General features: G+C 39.0%; 1 protein-coding gene across 7 annotated transcripts in view; it reads right to left on the reverse strand.

The window, feature by feature from the left end:
* The window catches only part of SPTLC2 (serine palmitoyltransferase long chain base subunit 2), a 110,088-nt gene that overhangs the window by 55,168 nt on the left and 29,801 nt on the right, over window positions 1-25,119 (reverse strand). For all 7 annotated transcript variants that reach the window (XM_089908020.1, XM_022576432.3, XM_089908021.1 and 4 more), the window contains 7 exons: window positions 18,258-18,412; window positions 16,155-16,303; window positions 13,946-14,070; window positions 12,379-12,472; window positions 9,244-9,349; window positions 7,808-8,027; window positions 5,362-5,488 (listed from right to left, as the gene is read on the reverse strand). In XM_089908020.1, the coding sequence (XP_089764146.1) occupies window positions 5,362-5,488; window positions 7,808-8,027; window positions 9,244-9,349; window positions 12,379-12,472; window positions 13,946-14,070; window positions 16,155-16,303; window positions 18,258-18,412 (976 nt within the window). The remainder of the gene's footprint in view (window positions 1-5,361; window positions 5,489-7,807; window positions 8,028-9,243; window positions 9,350-12,378; window positions 12,473-13,945; window positions 14,071-16,154; window positions 16,304-18,257; window positions 18,413-25,119) is intronic.

Below are 25,119 nucleotides of genomic sequence, written 5' to 3' on the forward strand. Positions count from 1 at the left end.
ATAAATCACAGCAAGATCTTTTTTGACCCATCTCCTAGACTAATGGAAATAAAAACAAAAATAAACAAATGGGATCTAATGAAACGTAAAAGTTTTTGCACAGCAAAGGAAACTATAAACAAAACGAAAAGACAACCTTCAGAATGGGAGAAAACATTTGCAAACGAATCAACGGACAAAGGATTAATCTCCAAAATATGTAAACCGCTCATGCAGCTCAATATTAAGAAAAAACAAACAACCCAATCAAAAAATGGGCAGAAGACCTAAATACACATGTCTCCAAAGAAGACATACAGATGGACACGAGGCACATGAAAAGCTGCTCAACATCAATAATTATAAGAGAAATGCAAATCAAAGCTACAATGAGGTATCACCTCACACTGGTTAGAAAGGGCATCATCAGAAAATCTTCAAACAACAAATGCTGGAGAGGGTGTGGAGAAAAGAAAAACCCTCTTGCACTGTTGGTGGGAATGTAAATTGATACAGCCACTATGGAGAACAGTATGGAGGGTCCTTAAAAAACGAAAAATAGAATTACCATATGACCCAGCAATCCCACTGCTGGGCATATACCTAGAGAAAGCCATAATTCAAAAAGACACATGCACCCCAATGTTCATTGCAGCACTATTTACAATAGCCAGGTCATGGGTGCAACTTAAATGCCCATCGACAGATGAATGGATAAAGAAGATGCGGTACATATACACAATGGAATATTACTCAGCCATAAAAAGGAACGGAACTGGGTCATTTGTAGAGACATGGATGGACTTAGAGACTGTCATACAGAGTGAAGTAAGCTAGAAAGAGAAAAAACAAATATCGTATATTAACACATATATGTGGAATTTAGAAAAATGGTACAGATGAACTGGTTTGCAAGGCAGAAATGGAGACACAGATGTAGAGAACAAACGTATGGACACCAAGGGGGGAAGTGGGGGTGGGTGATGGGGTGGTGGGATGAATTGGGCGATTGGGATTGACATGTATACACTAATATGTATAAAAGAGATAACTAAAAAGAACCGGTTGTATAAAAATAAATAAATGCTGTGCTAATTGCAGCTTATTTAAAGCCTCTAGTCCTATAATTCTTTGAATTCTTTGAAACTGAAACAGGAGGAAAAAATAAATAAATAAAGGAAATCAAGTTCCTGGTGACTCTTTGCTGTCTTTAGTCCCATCTGCAAGGGAATTCCATTGGCTCGGCATCCTGTTTGGTGAGAAAAGCTTCTGGAGTGGCCCCACAGGAAGGACTGTTTATGATGAAATAAGTTTACACAACAGAGAAATTTAAAACATGCAATATATAAAACTATTATGTCTTACAAGAAGGAGAAGATATTATGTCAAAAATGAGCTTTTTCAAATAATGCTTAATATTTGTATGCCTGGTAACAAAAGTCAGAGAATAATAGTAAGGACATGACAAGAAAACCAGCTTCTTACTTTTAATATTCCCTTAAACCAACATTAAATCTAGGACCAAACCCTAACATTACATGATCTTTTCCCCTCTCATTCCTAAATAGAAATCATATGTGAGATATTTACCACAAAGTAAAGAAAGAGTTCTTCCATTTGCAATATCAGTATTATCATATAGCAGTCTCTTCTGTTCATATATGGGTTACACTTTGCTTCCCCCATTCCCAACTCACAGTGCTACTGAAATTCACTGAAAGGAAAACCACTGGTATAGGTCTTAGGCAAATCTGACTCTTTCTAGACAAATTTCTTCAAAATATAATCATGGGTATATTATATTCTGTACTTTTCATGAAAGCTGAAAGGGCAGTAAAATTCTTAACCTATCTGAAACAGGCCACAAGCCTGCCAATATTAAAAAGCCCACAGAAACTATTCAAGAATTTGAGTTTGATACTAGACAAGGCAAGAGAACCAGTGTGTCTGTGTTTTCATATCAACCTAACACCCCTGCAGGACAAGAGTCTCCCCGCTGTCCTCACCTCACTCACTCATCCTCAGGCACTCTACCTATACTATTATGCTCCTGCCACAGTGGCCTTCATACTATTGCTGAACATGGAGTCACCTACTCGGGGCCTTCTAGCCCTGGATTTTCAGGGTTAAATTCCCACCTCGCTCAAGTGCTCCATAAAATCTTACCTTCTCAATGACCACCCTATTTAGAATTACAAACTGTGTCTCCAGAACTCCTCAACACCTACCTTTCCTGCTTTTTCCCAGAGTACTTACCACTTTCTGGCAACTGTATGATTTATTTCCCTTATTAGAAACCCCGCAAGGCAGGAATTTGGGGGTATTTTATTCTTTGATGAATCAGCACCTACTACACACAGCAGGCACTCAAATATTTGGTGAATGATTAATAAAACTTCAATTCTTCTATGGCACAGTAATCTCTGGGATTAATACAACAGCCCACTACTCTCTACAGCCCCAGTAACCCCCAAGTATACACCTCATTCAAATGATCTGCTTGGATGCCCACTGCCTATGGATTCTGATTCACAGAGTCTAACATGTAGTGAGATACTCAATGTTTGTGGAATTAATGAAATTCAATGTTCTGGACATATGAAATTAAGTTTCTCTTAAGGTAGGTGACTTCTATTATAAAATCACACTCAGATAATTAATTGCAGATACCTCTTTTTTAAAGGTCACCTTAAGGCATAGTCAAAAGGCTACTGTCTGGTTCCACCTTTTTTCTTCAAGGACAATGAAAAGATGCATTAAATGATGTCATAGGGCTTCCCTGGTGGCGCAGTGGTTGAGAGTCTGCCTGCCAATGCAGGGGACACGGGTTCGTGCCCCGGTCCGGGAAGATCCCACATGCCACACAGCGGTTGGGCCCATGAGCCGTGGCCACTGATCCTGTGCGTCCGGAGCCTCTGCTCCGCAACGGGAGAGGCCGCAACAGTGAGAGGCCCGCGTAGCGCAAAAAAAACCCAAAAAATGATGTCATAAAAATAAGCATTGCCTTAACCCACTCAAATCTAAAAGAAATCAGGCCAAATTTAAATAGGATCAGGTAGCAGGCTTTATGAGAAATGGTTAGATTTTTATTATCCTCTATTCTGGGAGAGAAACAACATAACCAGCAGAAGTCTGTCACACTAATTAAAAGTTTTAGGGACTAATTTTAAAATATATTATCTAAAGGCTGGTAGTGGCAAGTTTTAAAAATGGCCACAAATTCTTTGACCTGCCTCCCATTTGCGGTGGAGTCTGATTCCCCATGCCCTGCAATCTGGGCTGGCCTTGGTGGCTTGCTTGTTAACAACAGATCACAGAAGGTCATGGGGTTTCAGCAGGTTCTTTGGGAATGCTTGCTCTCTGCAGGGTCCTATCTGGATACCTGGTCTCCATGCTGTGAGGAGCCCACAACACAGGGAAAGGACACGTGAAGGTGCTCTGGTCAACAGCCTCAGCTGAGCGCAGCCTTCAAGTCACTCCAGCCCAAGTGATGTGTAAGTGAAGAAGCCTCCAGATGACCCCAGCCCCCAGCCATCAGAGTCTTCCCCAGCCGCCTGGGTCTTCCAAGTTCAAGCCCCAGACACTGTGGAGCAAAGACAAGCTATCCCTGCTGTGCCCTGACCGAATTCCTGACCCGCAGAATCTGTGAGCATAATAAGATGGCTGTTGTTTCACACCACTAAGCTTAGGGGGTGGTTAGAGAGGCAATAGATAAACTGGAAAATGAGTGCTAACCCAAAGTCTATATCTAATTACCATATTTCATTTTCTGTCTACCAGTAGAGCCTAGATTTCATTATTTAGCACAGATAAGTCATTTATCCAGAGGTCACGCATCACATGGATCCATGCTCTAGGATAGGGCAAAGAAATTATCTAAGGTAACTTTGAGAGCGGTTACCATTCGTTTTTCAGTCACCTAAATCTGTGTGCTGAATCAACAAGGCTGATGCACCTATGGCAAATAACTAGCTAAGTGCTAGCTATGTACATATATATATATATATATATATATATATATATATATAAAGCATAGATACACATACATTTACATATATGAGCATATATGTACACTCAGGTCAAAGCATACTATTTCTAGTAATACCTTATATGAGAGAGAGAAGATAACGCTGTAGCTTTGTTAGCAGGGAGCTTCTCACAAGGCTCCATGTGGTGTTCACGACATTAATGAATTATATTCTTCCCCAAGGAATCAATTTATGAAACTAAAAATGATCAACACTTCCAAGAGATAACAAGGATGCATGTACCACAGATCAGAAAAAATATTAAGGGAAAATTCTGATTTAAGAAAACAGGCTTAAATCAATGAAAATGAGACATACTACTTTTTTCTTGTTTTTCAATGCAAACCAGATCAATCTTACCACAAAATATTATACAGCTGAAGAGTAGAGAGCTCAAGGCTGATAACATGAAATATTTCACTAGAGCAAAAGTGATTTTAGAAGCATTAAAAAAGCAAATGTATGTCTCACACTCACAATGGAGATTCTTCTCAAAGTGAAAAAACAAAACAAAAAAACCCAATTGCTCCCCTTTATTATAACTTTTCTGTAGTCAACACTGCCCTCTAGTGATATAAAAGTCAAATATCAGAAAGCGAACATCACTGTTGGTTCACTTGAGTAATGTTTTAGTCAGAGAATCTAGTTTGGACTACAAATCCCAGCAAAGACAGAATAAATAGATTCAGGATGACCTTTATTATATACTGTACGTTAAATTAGAAACTCTTTTAAAAGGCATTAAATCAAGGACACTAATTCACGGAAACAGCAGCTTTTAAATACTATGGGAACAAAACATCGCTACACAGTGAATTACATCTTCACATACAATTATGCAATTCAAGAAAGACCCTGAAGGGCTTCTCTGGTGGCGCAGTGGTTGGGAGTCCGCCTGCCGATGCAGGGGACACAGGTTTGTGCCCCGGTCTGGGAGAATCCCACATGCCGCGGAGCGGCTGGGCCCGTGAGCCATGGCCGCTGGGCCTGCGCGTCCGGAGCCTGTGCTCCACAGCGGGAGAGGCCACAGCAGTGAGGGGCCTGCGTACCGCCAAAAAAAAGAAAGACCCTGAAGACTTATCACCTAAGATATGAGAATACGTAGGATAGTGAGATTAAAGCCTCACCATCTGCAGACAAGAAAATTCAACAGGAAATGAGCCAGGCTAGTTCTCATGGTGTGTGTAAACACACCGAAAAGTGTCCCTAGAAACCAAGACCTCACATACCTGCCAGCACTGCCCATTAGTGTACCTGACTCCTCCTTTTAGGAAAAAAGCTCAAGAAAAAGAGTACTTTTGATTGCTAAGTATTTACTGAGCCCAGGAAATTTTCCAAGAAAAGAAAGACTTACCAAGGGTGGTGCCATCCTGCCCCATGATGCACTTCATAGAAGTGATGATCTGCTCCACAACAGGTGGTGACAGTGATGTGGCGTACACTGCGCTATGAGAATGTATCCGCAGATAGTCGATCAGCTCCTGGGGAGTTCACAGAAGCAAGTCATTAGAGGCAGTGCGTGAATTCACCAGCAGTGTCACTGCCTTCCTCCAAGGTGACAGAAGCCTCCTCCCTTCAATAGCACTGGAAGAGGCACATCTATCTGAGACACGAGATCAACCAATACGGTCAAAGCACACTGTCAGCAACAACTGGGTCAGACACATGGCAACATCCTTAGGCTTTGTTTTGTTTTGTTTTTTTGGCTGTGCTGCGCAGCTTGTGGGATCTTAGTTCCCAGACCAGGGATTGATCCTGCGCCATCAGCAGTGCAAGAGAGGAGTCCTGACCACTGGGCCACCAGGGAATTCTCTGTTTTGTTTTTTAAACATGCCACAACATGAAAGGAAGAAGAACTAGCTTTAAAGAAGACCTCTAAACTTAGAGAACATATCATTTAATGTTATAAACAGCTCTGCAATGCTAAATTCAACAAGAAAGCGTTCGAATTGCTGTTTAGATACAACTTACTTCTAAGTATTACAGAAAATATCATTTGCATCTCATCCCATGCCTGCAAAGCTCATCCTTACATTCCCGAATAAGAGACAGGTCTCTAATATCCATTTTAAAAACACTAAATGTCCTCTCCAGATAAACAGAGATTTATAAAATGATATAAATGTGGCAAAAGTTAAACAGAAATTCATTGGGTCTTTCATAAGGACACTAAAGCCATCTCACTGAATAAAAAAAAAAAAAAACTTGTCTGTCAGTCACAAAAATTTCAGAACAATCAGTTGTATATCTCTATTCTCTGATACCTTTTAACTTCACTAAGTCTTTATATAAAATGTGCACACAAAGAAGCTTATGTTCCAGAACCAAAACAGGAGACAGAAAATGCCGCCAGAGAACAGTGTAGATACTAAAAATTGTACAAAACCAAAAAAACCATAAATACACTGTACCTCAATGATCTCCCAGAGTATTATTTTTCTATCCTTCTGTTTAGCAACAAATCTTACCAAAAACCAATCAATTCTCCAAAGTGAGCCTGGTCCTTTTAAAAATGGAAGTAAATATCTATTGAACTTGACTAAAACCACTGATAATGGGGTTTCTCTAAAAGACAATGAATTATTAAGAGAAAGTCCATGCTTTAAGACTCCCAGCGTCAAATTTTAAAGAGGAATTTTTAAAGAGGAATTTAAGGACATTTATTTAAGGACATTTAAGCACCTACCATGTACTATGTACAAATACTTGACATACACTGTTTTTTTCCCTAATACTGGAGAGTTTTTTTAAAATAACAGTTTTATTGATATACAATTCACATACCATAGTATTCACTTTTTCAAACTGTATAATTTAGTGGCTTTCAGTATATTCACAGAGCTGTGCAACTTTCATTACTATCTAATTTTAGAACATTTTCATTACCTCAAAAAGAAACCTCATACCCATTAGCAGTCACTTTCCACTTCCCCCATCTCCTGAGGCCCTGGCAACCACTAACCTATTTCTGTCTCTATGACTTGCCTATTCTGGATATATCATATAAAAAAAAATACTTTAGCCTTTTGTGACTGACTTCTTTAATTTAACATAAGGCTTTCAAGGTTATTTCTACGTTATAGCATGGACATATATTATATTTTAAACCTTAACTACAATCTTATAAGCCAGGCACATTTATCTCTGTTTTCCTGATAAGGAAATCGGAGGGTTAAATACTTTGCCCAAGGTCTCATGACGTTTGGGAAATACTCAAACCTAGGGCTCTGTCTCCATGGTTGAACCATTTCCACCATGCTACACTGATTCTCGAATACCCCAGAGTTCATTATGTAATTTTTGAACTGGAAAATACAATGCCTTGTTAGTACACCAGAGCTAGCAGAGTAATCTTTTTTCTTCCTGTCTTGATGCTCACCCAAGATGCATCTGAATCCAAGGGCAGGGGAAGAAACTGGTCTTCTATCCCCCACCAGTTCCCATGACATCCCCACTATGTTCGAAATAGTGAGCACAGCTCAAACCCAATAGAGACTATGGCAAACAGGCAGCACCGCTGTGTGTTCTTTCATACAAGAGGGTATTCTGTACTCAGACCAGGATGTAGTTTAGAACGAATAAGAAAACAACAAACAATGAACAGAACCAGCTTATCAGAGTCACTCACCAGGCAGCTGAAGTGTGAAGTGGGCTGGCATTGTACGCCTAAATCACAAACAAATTTAGGATCTCCACATCCAAGTTTGGGACTCTATCTGCTAAATGTGAGTAACCAAATTGAAATCTAGTAGCCAGTACCTTTATGAACCTTAACTGCTCGATTCTCAGGGCCCATTTACCTTCTTGCCTCCGATGTATCCTCCAGAAGCACCAAAGCTCTTTGTGAATGTTCCCATCATAATGTCCACATCCTCAGGATCCAGGCCAAAGTAATCCACCACACCTCGTCCTGTAGGGCCCAGAGCCCCAATGCTGTGAGCTTCATCTAGATACAAGTATGCCTTGTATTTCTTCTTAAGGGCAATCACTTCAGGAAGGCGAACAATAGATCCCTCCATGCTGGCAAAACAGGGTAAAAAATACACACACTGAGACTTCTTAACTCTCAAAAATTAGGAGTTGGACACTTTATTATTATTAATTTTTTAAGTTTACTGCCTTTTTAAATGGTCTGACAACTCTGCCTGTGGTTTTTTTTTTTTTAGCAGTTTTAACAATTCTTTATTTCCTTGGGTTCATACTAACTCAGGTGAACTTCCAGACAACTTTAGAATAAAAAAATTTTCCCCAGATATATTACACTTGTGGTCCATAATCTTCTCATTCAGTCTCAACAACACCATTGGAACCAAGTTGCAATCTATATTATTAGCCTTCTACATAAAACATGTAACAGTTCTTAACTTACTTTTCCAGTATATTTTATAAGGCAGTCCTGTTATTAACTCACTACTCCCTTCCAGCACTTATTAAATCTTTGTTCATTAATAGACTGCAATGGTTTTTTATCCCCCAAAGGAAAAAGAAAGGATTAATATTTATTGAACATCAACAAGGTGCCGAGTTCATTACACTAGTTTTCCATATTCAGAGTTACAACAAGATTTGGGAACAAGAAAAAATAAGATTACCCTCCAAAGGCTAAACTACAAAGCAGCACATGGTGAAGGAAATTAGCCAGCCTTAAAAGAAGCATACCTGTGGTTTTAAACTGGCAAAGAAAGACAATGCCATGGATAGGCAGATATCCAAAGGAAAGGAGACTGGATCTTTTAAAACAAACACCAGAATACAAGTGATCTTAATTCACCACAGAGGGACAGAGGTCACAGTAGATTCTTCTAAAGTTTGTAATTATAGGCAACATTAGACTTTGCATCACATTGCACGTGTAATTAAAATTACATGAAAAGAATAAAAAACATTAGGAGATGAGAGAATAAATGCAAGGGCTGCAAATAGGTAAGCAAAATAAAATATTTCTTAAAATTAAATGGCGTGTAATTTGTTCTGACATATTAGAAAACATATTCCAATTCTTGCCCCTATGTATAAACCCCCTCTACAAACAGTGGAAAAATAAAGGAGCCAAATGGAAAGGAGATCTGGAGATCATACAGCATGATGGAAAGAATAAAGAAGAGCCAGGTATTTTAACAAGTTAGAAACCCTGTCTCCTTAGTTCCAGAGGAGTCTAGATTAGTGTCCCCTTCAGCTTAAAACTTCTATGACTCCATGGCGCAAATCAGACATAAGAATAATAAAGCAGGATTACCTATATATTCCCTCCACAAGGATTAGAATTTTCTTCCAGGGCCTTCGTGTCCGAGGTTGACCATAAACAATGGCATCTTTCAACAACTTCTCTAGGCTTTGCATATCTATGGCACACAAAAAATAATTTCAGCACAAAGTATCTTCCTCTTTGCTAACTTTATTCCTAAAGTGCAAATATACATTTCTTATTCAGGAAGTGTGTCTCAGATAGCAAAGGACATTAACATAATTAGAACTGGGCAGAAAAAGATAGGACCAAATGGGTAAGCTACTGCTGGCTTGAATTAAAATCTCATCTAGAATGTAACAAGTGTTCAAAACCACAGAAACTCGACTAAATGAGTGTGGCACAAGTGATTCAGTTGGTTAGCATGCTTATGAAATGACCAGTGTATCATGTGAAATACCCTGCCATTCAGTTAGCTTTTTTTGTATTTATACAATCAACTGTATCTTTAATCATTCAGAAGTAAATGCATGAAGAAGGCTGAGCAAGAAAGTGTGAATGAAGTACTACAAATACATGCACCTCCTAAGAAGCAAAATATGGGAGAAAAACTTCAAAGTGTACACCCCATTTCCTTTCACCTAGGATATATTCAATAAAAGCCTGCTAAGTAGCTTTATCTTGGTAGTGGGTTGAATATACACCAGTCTGGGCAAGCATGAATCTATGTGTTAGCAAGCTTGGCCATCAGTTGAGACTGTTCCATGTCTGACTTGACCAGCTGCCTGTCCACGACCAAGTTCTTCTGGCTCTGTTGGTCATTAAGGTGGTTAACAGGCCCAGGAAACACTTGGCTAGTACTACCACTAATGAGGAGCATAATTTTCCTGTTAAAGACAAATGCTTTGAAGACCACTGCTACCACCACTACAGACTGCATACTTAAAATATCTGCCCTGAAACAATGCCCCTACGAACCCCCCGCCCAAAAATCTATGCAACATTAAGTCTAGGGTGTGTTTACCAGGGGTGGGAGGCATCCCATAAATCTGATTTTATATTCTTTACTGTTCACCACTGAAGGAAAGGGTTACAAACTTACATGAATTTGCTCTCTTCATAAAAGAAGAGAGCAAACTGGCAGAAAAGAGAAATAAGATAATAAGAACACATACTACAAACACAAAATGGCCAAAAGCTGTGACTGTGTTTACACCTTTGGTTATTCGTAACAAAACAATCTATCTGCTATCTAACCTAGAGATAGGAGATGCTCCCACAAAGTAAAAAGTCTCATCTGAAGCCACTAGTCTTGCTGCAGAGGGCGACATGTGGCAAACAGCAGGAGACAAGTAAAAATGGACTCATTGTTTCAGTTTCCTCTGTTTATATACAGAAGGGAAGGGAAAAATAAACACTGATTCAAAATTTTAGATGAAAGGAAATATCTATGGAATGCTTGACCATATTATCTACTCAGGAAAAAAAAATTCAATACCTCTCTCATAGTATACTCTCCAAATCCCATGTAAACTAAAGATTTAGATAAAAATGGGGAAGGCCATTACACAAAATCCAAACAAAAGTCTTAAGACAATAAATGTGACAACATAAACATTTTAATAAGTCTGCACAGCAAGACACTAAAAATAAAGTTAAAAATAAAAAGTATTGCAACATAAAGGGCTCTTATAATCAGTAAAAAGAGAAACAGTTTGGGGCTTCCCTGGTAGCACAGTGGTTGAGAGTCCGCCTGCCGATGCGGGGGACATGGGTTCGTGCCCTGGTCCGGGAAGATCCCACGTGCCGCGGAGCGGCTGGGCCCGTGAGCCATGGCCGCTGAGCCTGTGCGTCCGGAGCCTGTGCTCCGCAACAGGAGAGGCCACAACAGTGAGAGGCCCACGTACCACAAAAAAAAAAAAAAAAAGTTGCTCAACACTTAATAATCAAAGCAATAAAAATTAATATGTTATTGGACTTATTAGATTAGAGAAGATTTTAAATGATGCATAATGGCCTATGTTGGCCTGTGAGTAGAAACAGTCACTGTTTTTGAGTTGAGTTGTTGTGTAAAAATTTGTACCATATTTGCAGGCAATCTGGAAAAGCATAGCAAATTTATACCATTTTAACCATGCATTCTAAAGACTGCTGGGAATTTATCCTAAGGTACTAACCAGACCAGTGAGCAAAAATGTGAATGTTAAGTAGTACTGTTTCTAGCAGAAAAATTCAGAAACAACCTGGATGTTCAAACTCAGGGACGGACTGAATGAGGGCACTGCCTGCCACCCTGGCATTACGGGAGGAGGACAGTCACACGTACTCCAAAGTTCCCGATGTGTTGCAAGAAAACAGCAAGTCACACGACAGTGTTTAATAAATCCCATTTACATAAAACAAAATACTGTATATATCTTTCTCACTGTAAAACATTTTAGACAAAACAAAGACAAAAGGAAGAAAGTTATTACCATCCATAAACCTCCATCCAGAGGCACAGACCTAACATTTGGGCGTATATTCTTTTAGCGTTTTGTCTATATATGTACACAGTCTGGTAAATGATGATACTGAACAGCTTGGTAATCTTTCCTCTCTACATGAGGGTTTTAACTTGGAAAGTTATGCATTTTTATTGTGATTATTTTAATAATGCACAAAGATATCTCCATTTAGAGAGAAAGGTCTGGCTTAGTCCCACTCTTCTCCGTGCTTATACAGCACCTGTTCATATCTGCATTTCAGTATTCATCTGTTGTATTCTAACTACTGGTTTGTCTATAGTCTCTTTAGCAACCAGTCAGAGATCCTTGAGATCAGGGAGCTTGCTTTATTCACCTTAATACCCCGAATGTTATGACAAGACATACCACAGGCATCTAGCAAATGCATACTAAACAAGTGACTTGTAAACAAGGAAGATGAAAAAGTTCAAAGTAAAAAAAAAAGAACAATGTTTTTTTTTCAATGTTTTTACTTTGTACCAAAAGGCTTCCTTCAGCCTTTATTTTTATTCCAATGAGAAAGATAATAACTTTTAAAAGACTGGACCAGAAAGACATTTTAAATGTTGCTACTTCAGTTTCACTTATATTTCCTATTAATGTAATTAATGTTACCACTGCCACTAACCCAAAGAATATTACACACTAAAGCCAGCAGTAAATTCCATAACAAACTCACTGTTGTGCTTGAAGACTCGAATGGTTGCTCCTGAGAGTCTGGCTCCTAGAACCAATGATGCATGGTTCAGTTCATCACTCAGAATCAGGCAACCCTGCAAAACCACAAGCACAGGAAGGTAAGAAGCTGGGGGGAAAGGTTTAGTTAGCCAAACCACAAAATGCTAAAATCATTAATAATTATATCTTATTAAGGAAAGCCTGCACAATGGCAAAGTTATCAATTTGCTCTGAAATCTTTGTTTATATTATTATATTAATATTATATATGATATTGATATTATATTTATTAGTTTATTATATTATAATAAAATATTATATAAATCATTATTACTGTTTACATGCTATAACTTTTTCCATCCTTTTACTTTTAACCTGTGTCTTCAATTTTTTTTTTTTTTTTTTTAATTTTGGCCATGCCGTGTAGCTTGCAGGATCTTAGTTTACCCAAATAGGGATTGAACCTGGGCTCACAGCAGTGAAAGCACTGAGTCCTAATCACTGGACCAGGGAATTCCTTGTGTCTTTAAATTTAAAGTAGGTCTCTGGTGGAAGCCTATTTAATTTTATCTAGTCTGACAATCTCTATCTTCTAATTGTAATATATAAACCATTCATATTTAATATGATATCAATATAGTTGTGTTTAAATCTCTTCTCTTGCTTTTTGTTTTCTACCTGTCCCACCTATTCCTTGAGGAACCATATATGTATGTTAACGTAGTCCAAGTACCTCATTTCAAAAAGGAAAATTTGAGGCTCAGAAAGGTTGTGACATGCTCATGGTCACACAGCTAAATCTGACCATATAACCAACCAAAAAAATCTCAGGTCTTCTGCTCATTAATACACTGATTTTTCAATATACCATGCCTAGATATCAATGTTAAAATGAGATGTGTAGGGCCAGCCCTTGAGGGCCCTTTCAAGTTGATAGTGCCAATCTGTTAAAATGTGATTTACAAGGTCTCTTATCTTTTATCTCTTCCACTGTCCCCTCACAAACTCTACCCACAGAAAATAAGATACATACATATATATTACTTTTAACTTATTATTTACCTATACTATTACTTTTAACCTATATTATTACCTATATTATACATATATGTATTATATATATATACACAGATAATTGGCCCATATATCTCTGAACAACATGCATTACCATAAGAACAAGTATTAGGGACCTATATATTTTCATATTTTTCTATTACAAAAAAACCACCTGATAAATAATTTCCAAACTAAACACCCTTTCTTCCATAATTTTAGTCTTTTATGAGAATTTATTTATGAGAATCCCTTTAAAACTGTATGAAACGAAGAAGGCAAGAGTCATCTAATGGAAGGAGAAAAGATCATGGGTTCCAGAGAAAAAGCTTCAACTGATAAAAGTCTCCATGGGATACACTTATACACAAATTATATAAAATTTTATGATAGAAATATCTTTGGGTAAACTATGTTTAAAGTTTACAAGAGCTTCTGGCTTGCCTGAATGCCTTAAAAAACAGAAGAAGATATATATACGAGGGAGTTTTCATAAATGACAGACTAAATCTTACTTTGCTAACAAGAGCAGGAATGTTCATTGAGTTTGTTGCAAATCCCATGCCATATGTCATAGCAGCTTCCACTCCCAAGAAACTTGCCACAAGCTTCTCTAGCTCTTCATGCTTGTCCAGGTTTCCTGTGTGAAGAAGTTAATGAAGTCAATACCACCAAACCCCAAATCTAAGAATTACTCATTACTTTATAAAAAGGAATCATAGTCTATGTGTTATAACCTTTTCAGACTAAGGTCTATGAAGGAGTCAGTATTACGGAGAGTAAAGGCTCATAAAGAATACAATAGTTGAATAAAATCCGATGCAGCACCTGTGGTGGCATTTCTATAAAAAGCGTTGCCAACAATTTCTCCCATTCCTGTTCACACTTGCTGGTTCCAAGTCTATGCCTTAAGGGGACTGGCAGCATCTGCTTTTATACATTTGAAGTCAGCTGCCGTGTAAAATAGTCTAACTAGCCTGGTGTAAAGACAGATCATGTGGACAGGGAGGGGCTCTGGAGGATGAGGGACTATGGAAGGAAGGGGCAGGGCTCACCACTCAGCTGAGGCGCCAGACATGTTAGTGACACTATCTTGGATACTCTATCGTCAGTCATAATGCTCCACCCAACTCCACATGGAGCCGAGATAAAATGTCAAGTCCTTTCCAAATTACAGGATCACAAGCAAATAAGTACATGTTTCTGTTTTAAGCCACTAAGTTTTGGAGTGATCTGTTATGTAGCAAAAGCCAAGTTAAAAAACACCTTCCCTCACTTTGTATTATGATTTTACATCAAATGCTCAAATTTTACATCAAGTGCTCAAATCCTTAAGGACCGAACAACACTGATTAATGATAATGGCTGCATGCAGAGAGAAAAGCAGCAGAGAAAGAAGACTGCTGAACTTGGATACTATGTGTCCTTAAAGCTTAAGCAAGTCATTTATCCTCTCCGGGCCTGTTTCTTATCTGTTAAATACCAATAATAATATTTGTTCTATCTACCCCATGACATTGTTGTAAAGATCAGAAGGGATAAGATGTTCGAGAAATTTATACAATATAAAGCGCCGTAAAGACATAAGGTGGGCTTCCCTGGTGGCGCAGTGGTTAAGAATCCGCCTGCCAGTGCAGGGGACAGGGGTTCAAGCCCTGGCCCGGGAACATCCCACATGCCGCGGAGCAACTAAGCCCGTGCACCACAACTACTGAGCCTGCGCTCTAGACCCCGTGAGCCACAACTACTGAGCCCATGCGCCACAACTACTGAAGCCCACGCACCTAGAGCCTGTGCTCCACCACGAGAAGCCACTGTAGCGAGAAGCCCACACACCGCAGCGAAGAGTAGCCCCCGCTCACCACAACTAGAGCAAGCTCGCGCACAGCAACGAAGACCCAATGCAGCCAAAAATAAATAAATAAAAATTAAAAAGTATCCTTTTAAAAAAGATGTAAGGTATGATTACTCTATGTCGTCACTGCACAATGCTCCCTTAACCACATCACTGGGGATAGACCCATGTGAAATAATAATGAATTGTTGCTTTAATCTACTAAGTTTTGGGGTGATTCACAGTAATAAACATCCAGAAAGTTGCCTTATAACTTTTATGGTTATCAGTTCTCTTGAACAAAATGCAAAAATTAGGAATCCTCCTTTGAACTTAAATAAATCTCTTTGTAGAAATCTGTTCACTTTCACATTTTATAGGCTTGTAATAATAATAAAAGTTAATGTTTATTGAGGGTTTACCATGTTACAAGCACTTTACATGAATTAGCTTATTTAATTCTTGAAACACCTCTATAGTGTAGGAATTATTATTAGCCCCAATTTACCAGTATGGAAGCAGGTTAATGCTCATATGCCCATGAGCTCAGTACTGGTAAGTAGTACTCTCAATCACTATCATTTGCAAAAGCCAATAAAGTCAACATTAAAGTTATAAATGAAACAAATACTTAATGGAACTTTTCTAGAGATGTTCTGTAAGTATAACATAATGGAAAAGATAAATATATCTCAAAACACACTGAAAGCATTAAAATCATCCATCACTTCAGAAAAATAAAGCATTCTTTTTACCTGATCTAAACTACATGGGAAAGTATGTATTTGGATGCTCTATACAGTATTCTAGCTCTATCTCAGTATTATTCCCTCCTGAGTAAAAAAGTTAAGAATAAGAACATCAGCTGGCCAAACAGAGCCTACACTTACCAATTTCCTGCCGAGTGCTGCACACTCCAACTCCATATTCCTCCAGGACTTTGGCAGCTGCCTCTTGACAGGGTCCAGTATTCCGTGCAAACCCAAGATAGTTGTAGGAACCCATGTTTATAACATCTTTAATTACATTCCCTGTGTACCTGTATTTCAATAGCATAAAAGTTCATGAAACTCAAAAGCAAATCAAATACATGTGATAATAAACTTATTGATAATACAAAAGGAAGCACCATCTATAGGAAGTAGAGAGAATATGGTCTAGATGAAAAGCAACTCAAACTCACTACCAATTAGGAAGACGGAAGTTAAAACAAAATACCAGTTTTTACTTATCAATAGGGATGTTTAAAAACTGACCATATCATGGGAATTCCCTGGCAGTCCAATGGTTAGAACTCGGCGCTTTCACTTCTGTGGCCCTGGTTCAATCCCTGGTCAGGGAACTAAGATCCTGCAAGCCATGAGGCAAAGCCAAAAAACATTTTTAAAATTTTTTTAAAATAAATAAATAAAAATAAAAACTGACTACATCCAGCGTTGGCCAGGACACTCTCATACGCTGTAGATAAGAATATCAGTCAGTACCTTTCTTTGGAGGGCAGTTTGACAGTACTTCTCTATTAAAAGATATACATATCTTTGACTCAGCAATTCCTACACACATATAAAAGGATATACGCTTAAGGATCCTTTAAGAGTCACTACACAATTTGTCTACTGTGTCCCTTTCCCAGGCACACAGACCAGTGACTTTCCACATGGTGGAAGCTCAGTCAGCCTGGGACCCCGAGTGAGGACAACATGGTTCAGAGGCTCCACCGATCTAAGATGGACATGAAGTAGGGACAAGAAATAAACTGCTTCTGTCTCAACGCTGAGGTTTTGGGGGTTTTTAACACAGGATGACGTAGCCCAATCTACTCTACATTATATGTATCTATACTGTAGAACACTAAGCAGCCACTACAAATAGTGAGCCTGCTGTGAACGTACACAAGAAGGATGCTGTTACCGGTATGTTAGCAAGTAGAAAAAGCGAGATATAAAATAATTTCCATAGTATGATCCCATTTTTGTAAATCAAAAACTACCTGTGTGCAACCCCAGTAGTACAATATATATATATACACGCCATAGAAAACATATGGAGGAATAATATACAATAAACTGATAACAATGGTCACCTCTGGGAAGTGAGGATTTGTGGCGAAGTGGATTTGCAAAAGGATAGTGGTTAGCTGTCATAGGGAACCTTCAGTTTATTTGTATTACTTGTCTTTTTTTAAAAATAATGACCATACAACCATGTAATGCCTGTACAATATGAACAAAACAAAATCTTACGAATATAAAAAGTTTTCTAAACAATTCAATCCATTTAAGTAAAAATACTCCTTGAATCATTTGAGAAATCAAAATATCCATAAATAAATTCAGATAACTGATTCTGGTAAATGGCATAACAGAAAGGATGTTTTTTCTTTGTGTGAGTTTTTTTAATAAGTCAAATTTTGTTTTCAACTATAATCCAACACAGTGACAAATGTAGTAGCAAAATGCATTTAAAAAATCTCAGGACTTTCCTGGTGGCACAGTGGTTAAGAATCCGCCTGCCAATGCAGGGGACACGGGTTCAAGCCCTGGTCCGGGAAGATTCCACATGACGCGGAGCAACTAAGCCCGTGCACCACAACTACTGAGCCTGCACTCTAGAGCCCGTGAGCCACAACTACTGAGCCCTCGCGCCACAACTACTGAAGCCACCTAGAGCCCATGCTCCGCAACAAGAGAAGCCACCACAGTGAGAAGCCTGCGCACTGCAGCAAAGAGTAGCCACCGCTCACCGCAACCAGAGAAAGCCCGCGTGCAAAAACGAAGACCCAACGCAGCCAAAATTAAATAAATACATAAATTTATTTTTTAAAAAAAATCTCAGTAACAATGAACAATATGAAAGGAAACTAATCATGCTGTATTGTACTCTCAGCTTCCACTCCTATTTTGACAGAATATTCAAATTGCAATACAACATCTTCTGAAGTGAAGAAATTCTTTTTTTTGTTGTCAAGAAACAATTTCCCAACCGAGACTCACTTGAACGACCAGTTGTAATCATGAGACTGTCTCTCCATGATGTCCACCCTGGCCCCAGGCACACTGCAGATGGGCCGATTCCAGTTGTCTCTAATCCTCATGTAGAGGTTCCTTGTATAGAAGTTTTCGAAATCCTGATACAATGACACAAAGTCCTGCCAAAAAATGGTGAAAATACTATAAATTAAACTGAGTTCCTTTGAAAAGTTTTACAACTTCCCTTTTCGTAATGCAAGAGCACTTTAAGACGTCAATTATACAGAATTAACTGATATGGAAAACATTGGAAAGGCATCAATTCCTTATGTTATTTTTAAACAACTCAATCAGGTAAAATTCACTTAGCTTTGACCATTGGGCTATAAGAAATGGTTGCAAGTAACTATCAGACAGCTCAAAAGTAGAGCCAAAGAATTTAACTTAGTAAAGCAGGCCTCATAAAAATAAACCTGGTTTGTACAATTCTGTCATTAAATGGTTTTCCTTCCTAAAAACCTTAAAAACATGTCTTCTGCCCCGCCCCCACCAGTAATATATTAGGGGAAATGCCATAAAAACCCCTATAATTTCAGTTTCAACCAAGAAAAATAATTCCAAAATTAAGATTTCATCCTCTGCATATTTTCAAGGATCAAAATGAAACAAATCCAAAGAAAAATTATAAACAAGAAACACTAAAAGGTAGGTTATAGAAAGACACCTACTTGAGGTTTCTTTCCTTGGATGGGCGTTTTTAAAAAGTCTCAAAATGGGACTTCCCTGGTGGTGCAGTGGTTAAGAATCCGCCTGCCAATGCAGGGGACACGGGTTCAATCCCTGGTCCGGGAAGATCCCACATACTGCGGAGCAACTAAGCCCGTGTGCCACAACTACTGAGCCTGCGCTCTAGAGCCCATGAACCACAACTACTGAAGCCCACACACCTAGAGCCCGTGCTCCGCAACAAGAGAAGCCACAACAATGAGAAGCCCGCGCACCGCAAGGAAGAGTAGACCCACTTGCCTCAACTAGAAAAAGACCGCACACAGCGATGAAGACCCAGTGCAGCCAAAAAATAATTAAAAAAAAAAAAAATCTCAAAATGAATTTTCATGATCAGGGATTTAAAGCTCTCCCTTCCTCCCTGAAAATAAGTGATGCTAAAATTTAAGTCTGTAAAAATTAAGTCACAGTGGAGCTTTAATTAGTGCATAATGTTCTGCTCAGAATGCAGTGACCAGACCACGTGAGGTCTACTTGAAGGTAAAGAGCAAGCCAAACAAAAAGAGAACTGTACTACAGCTTTATGATAGCCGGCAAATCACGGAGCTTCTAGCCCTCAGATCTGGCTTGGTGCCAATCTAAATTCATCTTTTAAATAAGCTAGTCAAAAACATTAAAAGTTTAAGCCTTATTCTGTAAAAGATTTTCATTGCTAAAGAAGGCTCTACATAAAAGTTTAAAATTAACCTTCTATGACATTGGACTCTAAAAGTGCCTACTAAATAAGCCTCACAGTAGATAAAAATCTCCTTAAATAAAGCTAAGCAGAGTCACAAAGAACTCAGGAATTTGTGGTAGCTGATACCATCTCTCCTGCAATTGGTTCTAACATTTACATTTCCTAAAGAGAAAATATCCATAAATAATGTGTCTGTCACAATTGGAAATTTATTACTTAAATACTATGTCCCGTTTGATAGTCTTTTCTTTCAACATACTGGATCAATTAAAACTGGAACAGAGACACCCAAATTCTAATTAAGGACTTTCCTTTAACTATTATTCACCATGCATTTATTTCACAAAGGAAAAAACAAAAAACCAGTCTCCAGTCCTTCTCAATGGGTAAACAGTACTAACTCTTCTTGATCTCATTTCTTTACAACTTCCTGCACATCAATGTTAAAGGTATTAACTCAAATACTTGAGAGAAATACTCCATCATGGACAAGTTTTTATTAGCGACAAAACGCAGTATTTTTTGCTTTTAGTATATAAATATCAGAAAAAACTTAGAGTCCGGTCCTATCTACCAGAAGGGTTACTAAACCCCAAAGAGAAAAGGGCTGCAGACCAGAATGAGGTGAGCTTTGGGTAACCTGTGACAGAGCTGTCTGAGGTTAGGAGGGCAGGGATGGGCTCTGATCTGAACAGAGAGACCGCCAAGATCAGGGAGCTCTGCCTCTCCTTACAAGGAGAGAACGACTAAGTCCCTGAGAAGGGAACAGGCTTGCACAGTGAGGAAGTTGTCACAGTGAGGGATGTTTGAGACCCAAAGCAGGTGAGACAGATGGTAGAAGACAGGGACTTGTGGCCTGGGTAGCAGCTTTGACTGCAGTTAAAAGGTTCAGTAGAGATCCGAAGGGATGCTAACCAAACTCGCCGCAGCCTTGCGATGAAGTAAGAAAGGGAATGGAAGGGGACCACGATTTGAGGTTCTAGTTCTAGGCAATAAGAACGTCTGTTTCTAAAAACATATACACTTTACACTTGAAATATTTTAGGACTAGGGGTAAACTAGAGGACTTCTCATTCATTCTTTCAAATCTTTTATTGGACACTCAATATATGTTTGATTCATTGCTAGACTTGGGATACATTAAGGACAGGAGAGTTCTCTCTGCAAACAATGACACCCCACACCCCAGCCTGCTCCACATCCCCCTCCCCCTCTTCTTCCTCCTCAGTTTAGTCACTGTGAAATGACTTTAGTCAGGGCCAACCTAATACTCATTTGTTCAGGCACTGAACCAACATTTACTGAGCAGTACTTTCCAGGCACTAAGCAAGGCACTGGGGATAAAAATGAGTAAGACACAACCTCTACACACTGAAGGATCTCTTAGTGTAGTGGAGAGGCACACAAATAAAGTTACAACACAATATAACAAGTACTGTAGAGGGAGGCTTGCCCAGAGACAGCCTAACTGGTAGGTGAGTGGCAATGATAGAGTCAAGTTCGAACAGCCTTACGGATACCCTCCTCATGGACACCTCTGAAGATCTTTACAAACCCCATACACCAGCACAAATCCATGATAAGCAGAAATAAAACCTAGCTGAGACCACCTTGGATTGTTGGGCTTGAGGTACTCACAAGTTAAGTGACTTCTACTACTGGCCTGAAAGGTAAAATTGAAATTCATGGATTTGTTAATTAGGGATCAGTAAAGACCTTACCCAAAGTAGTCTGGGGTCATCTTAATTACCCAATAAACATCCTTTATTATTTAAGCCTATTTGAGGTAAGTCTTGTAGAAAACATCGTATATATTGTTTAAAATAAACAGGCACCTATTCTACTGTCTATACAGGCCTTAAGACCACAGGGTAATCTATTAATATATAACCAGTGGGATCTGCAGCACCCCAAAACCCAACACTTTAATATATCTGCAGGAAAGCTATGATTGTTCATACCAAGTGGGATAAAAAAGAGCTGTAAAGAGCAACACATCTGTTCAGGTCAGGTTTTACCACCAAATGTGTTAAAAAAAAAACTTTTGGTTTTCAGATATTTTAGAGTTTTGATTGTAGATATGGGACTGTGAACCTTCTGGAAAAGTATAGGATGATCCTGACAAGTGAAATTGTGCCCCAAAGAGTTAACAGAAGTTGATAACTAAGAGAAAGTCTTGAACTTGTCTTACAGAACAACAGATAAGGGAACAGCTTGTTAAAAACCCTTTGCTCGTAAACTGCTTTCATTGATTAAGTTCGCCTTAGTTTTTTTCTTTCTCTTTTTGCCTCTTCTATAACTGCAGGCCTTCCCAGCTTTCACACAGCCCCAGTTGTTTTAAAGGAACTTGGAGTCTGCTCCCGCCCAGTGTAAGCTGGCTGGGGGCTGCATGGGACAACTGACCCTAAAACTGGGGCTGCACAGATGTTCAGTAAATGGCCTTTTAACATCAGAGGGCCAGAAAACTCTACCCTCAGACCAAGCTAAGCGACTCTAGTTTGAATATGAAGAAGCATGTAACCCAAATGTGCCTATGCAGAACAAGGATTACCTCACCTTTTCTCTGCCTTTAATCACCTTTCTCTATGCCTAAGACCACTCTTGCTTATCCCATAAATACCCCAACCTCCTTGCCTTCAGGGAGGTGGACCTGAGACTTGTTCTTCCATCTCCTCGCTTGGCTGCCTTATGAATAAACTCTTGGCTGTAAACCAACCCGAGTCTCAGTGTTTGGCTTGTGGCATCTTGGGCAAACAGACCTGGTTCAGTAACACAAGTATTATTCTGGTATTTACATATTTAGGCACCATATTAACCTCTGCACATAAATGAGTTCTGAAAGCTAATTTCAAAAAAAAAATCACAGGGGAAAAAGGTTGGGTGCTACCACTTTCAGAAGTTGACTTTATAAAAATTGGCCCTGTTCGTTAAGACAATTCAGGCCAACATAGATGCATGCCCAGGAGTTCCCAATTACTGAGTACTTATGATATGTGTTGCCAAGGGCTTCACATATTTTTTCTCTTAAGTATCCCTGAGCTCTCTTACAGAAGCTATTACTCCCATTTTCAGAAAGGCAAAATGGCTTTCCCACCTAGAGACCTGGCCAGAAGCAGAGCCAGGAACTGATCCAGGTCTTTTAATTCCAGAGTCTATGCTCCTAACCCTAGCCACAATGCCTCCCATTCTGTGCTGCTACTAAGTCAATCTGAAGTAACTTTCTACGGCATTGAAAGCACGTTAAGACCACTGGACTATTGGCCCTCCCACCCCTTTCCTATGGTCGGCCTACAGCCAGCATGTGTGTATGTGCAAGCACACAAAGAAGCAACACATTCACACACACAGTAATAGTGCACAATAAAACTCTTTAAAAAGGTTTATTTTGGATATAGCTTTTCAGTGAGAAATCCCAAGAGGAAACAGATGACTGCTCTATACAATGGAGTATGATTCAGCAATAAAAAAATGAATTACCAAAGTATACCACAACATGGATGAACCTCAAAAACATTCCAAGTGATAGAAGCCAGACACAAAAGATCACACATTGTATGATCCCATTTATATGAAATGTCTAGAGACAGAAAGTAGATTAGTGGTTGCCTAGCATGAGGTGCAGGAGGAAGGGGTGACTGTTAATGGGTATGGGGTTTCTTCTTCAGATAATGAAAACGTTATAAAATTAGCTTATGGTTTTGGCTGTACACTTTCTGTAAATAGTAATAAAAATCATTCAACTGTACATTTTAAACAGGTGAACTTTATGGTACATAAATTATATCTCAATAAAGCTATTTAAAAAAAAAATTAAGTAGGGAATTCCCTGGCAGTCCGGGGGTTAGGACTCTGTGCTTCCACTGCAGGGGGCGTGGATTAGACCCCTGGTTGGGGAACTAAGATCCTGCAAGTGGCACAGTGCGGCCCCCAAAAAAGGTGACTGCTTGACTGCTGTCCTGGGCTCCACACTTACCACAAAACTATGGAAAGTAGAGCTCTTTTTAAACCCACAGATAAAAAAGACAAACCAATTGATAATCCCCCAGCTTAACATATCAAGCAACTATACTCATTGTTTCCAAAGATACTGCTAAAGTGACAATTATCAGAATATTCTTAGTAAGCTACTTTTTGAAGGAGGCCAAGAATAAATCCTTCCAGGAATTTGAATTAATGTATTTTAATTCTTTTGTAACTTGAAAATTAAAATATATCAAGATATAGACATATAATGTCCCTTCCCAGTATCCTATCCCTCCCATTTCTGAATATATGATCATGAACTGTAGAGGCAAATGTTAAAGTTTAGTAAGTGTGTGGTAACTATCTACCACAATTTACTCCTTAGATTTCTAGGTATTTCCTATCTAGATACTAGAACATTTTTATTAATTCAAGCTTTTACTACACCTATCACATACATGTTTCTGAACTACCAGCCTCACCTCACACAAAAAAGAAACCAGACTGAGAGAAAACATTTTTATCCAAAACACCACCAATAAGAGAAGATCAAGCAGTAAAGAATTCCAATAATTTTAGCAATTTATATAAAATAGAACACATTTATGCTAACTCATCTTTATTAGCATGACCATGTGGTTCATTTCTACCCAAAGCAACATATGAAGAACTTGTATAAATAAACAGGCTCTCTTTTGTAATGGAATGAGGGAGAAAATAAGGATGTGGTTATGAACACTACTCACTCAGAGAAGTGAGAAAGTAGCAACATTATATTTGCATTTTATGATCCTAAGCAAACACTTTCCCTCACCTCTTCCCAGTGTAACGCTTAAAAACTGGCCTATCCCTCTCACTACGTCTAAACCAGCATCAGAAAACAAACACGATCTGCCATAATGCTAAATGAGCCTTCCTTCCCTTCTAATAGCTGAATTTTTATAAGAAAATGGCAGAATTCAGCTGTTTTAACTGCTAATATTATCTTCTGTGAAAATCCTACTAAAATGAATTTGAATAAACTAGTACAGTCCTCCCCTAAACAAACTCTAGAGGCAAATGTCCCCCTCCATCCTACATATTTCCTCCTATTACTTCTTTCAAGAATTATTTCCTGGGGACTTCCCTGGTGGCACAGTGGTTAAGAATCCACCTGCCAATGCAGGGGATACAGGTTTGGGCCCTAGTCCGGGAAGATCCCACATGCCACGGAGCAACTAAGCCCGTGCGCCACAACTACTGAGCCTGTACTCTAGAGCCCAAGAGCCACAACTACTGAGCCCGTGTGTCACGACTACTGAAGCCCGTAAACCTGGAGCCCGTGCTCCACAACAAGAGAAATCACTGCAATGAGAAGCCCGTGCACCACAACAAAGAGTAGCTCCCACTCGCCGCAACTAGAGAAAGCTCGCGTGCAGCAACAAAGACCCAACACAGCCAAAAATTAAAATTAATTAA

This window comes from Delphinapterus leucas, chromosome 2 (genome assembly GCF_059928025.1).
Source record: "Delphinapterus leucas isolate spDelLeu-1000000601 "Yukka" chromosome 2, BTC_Dleu_Yukka2, whole genome shotgun sequence".
Classification (NCBI taxonomy): domain Eukaryota; kingdom Metazoa; phylum Chordata; class Mammalia; order Artiodactyla; family Monodontidae; genus Delphinapterus; species Delphinapterus leucas.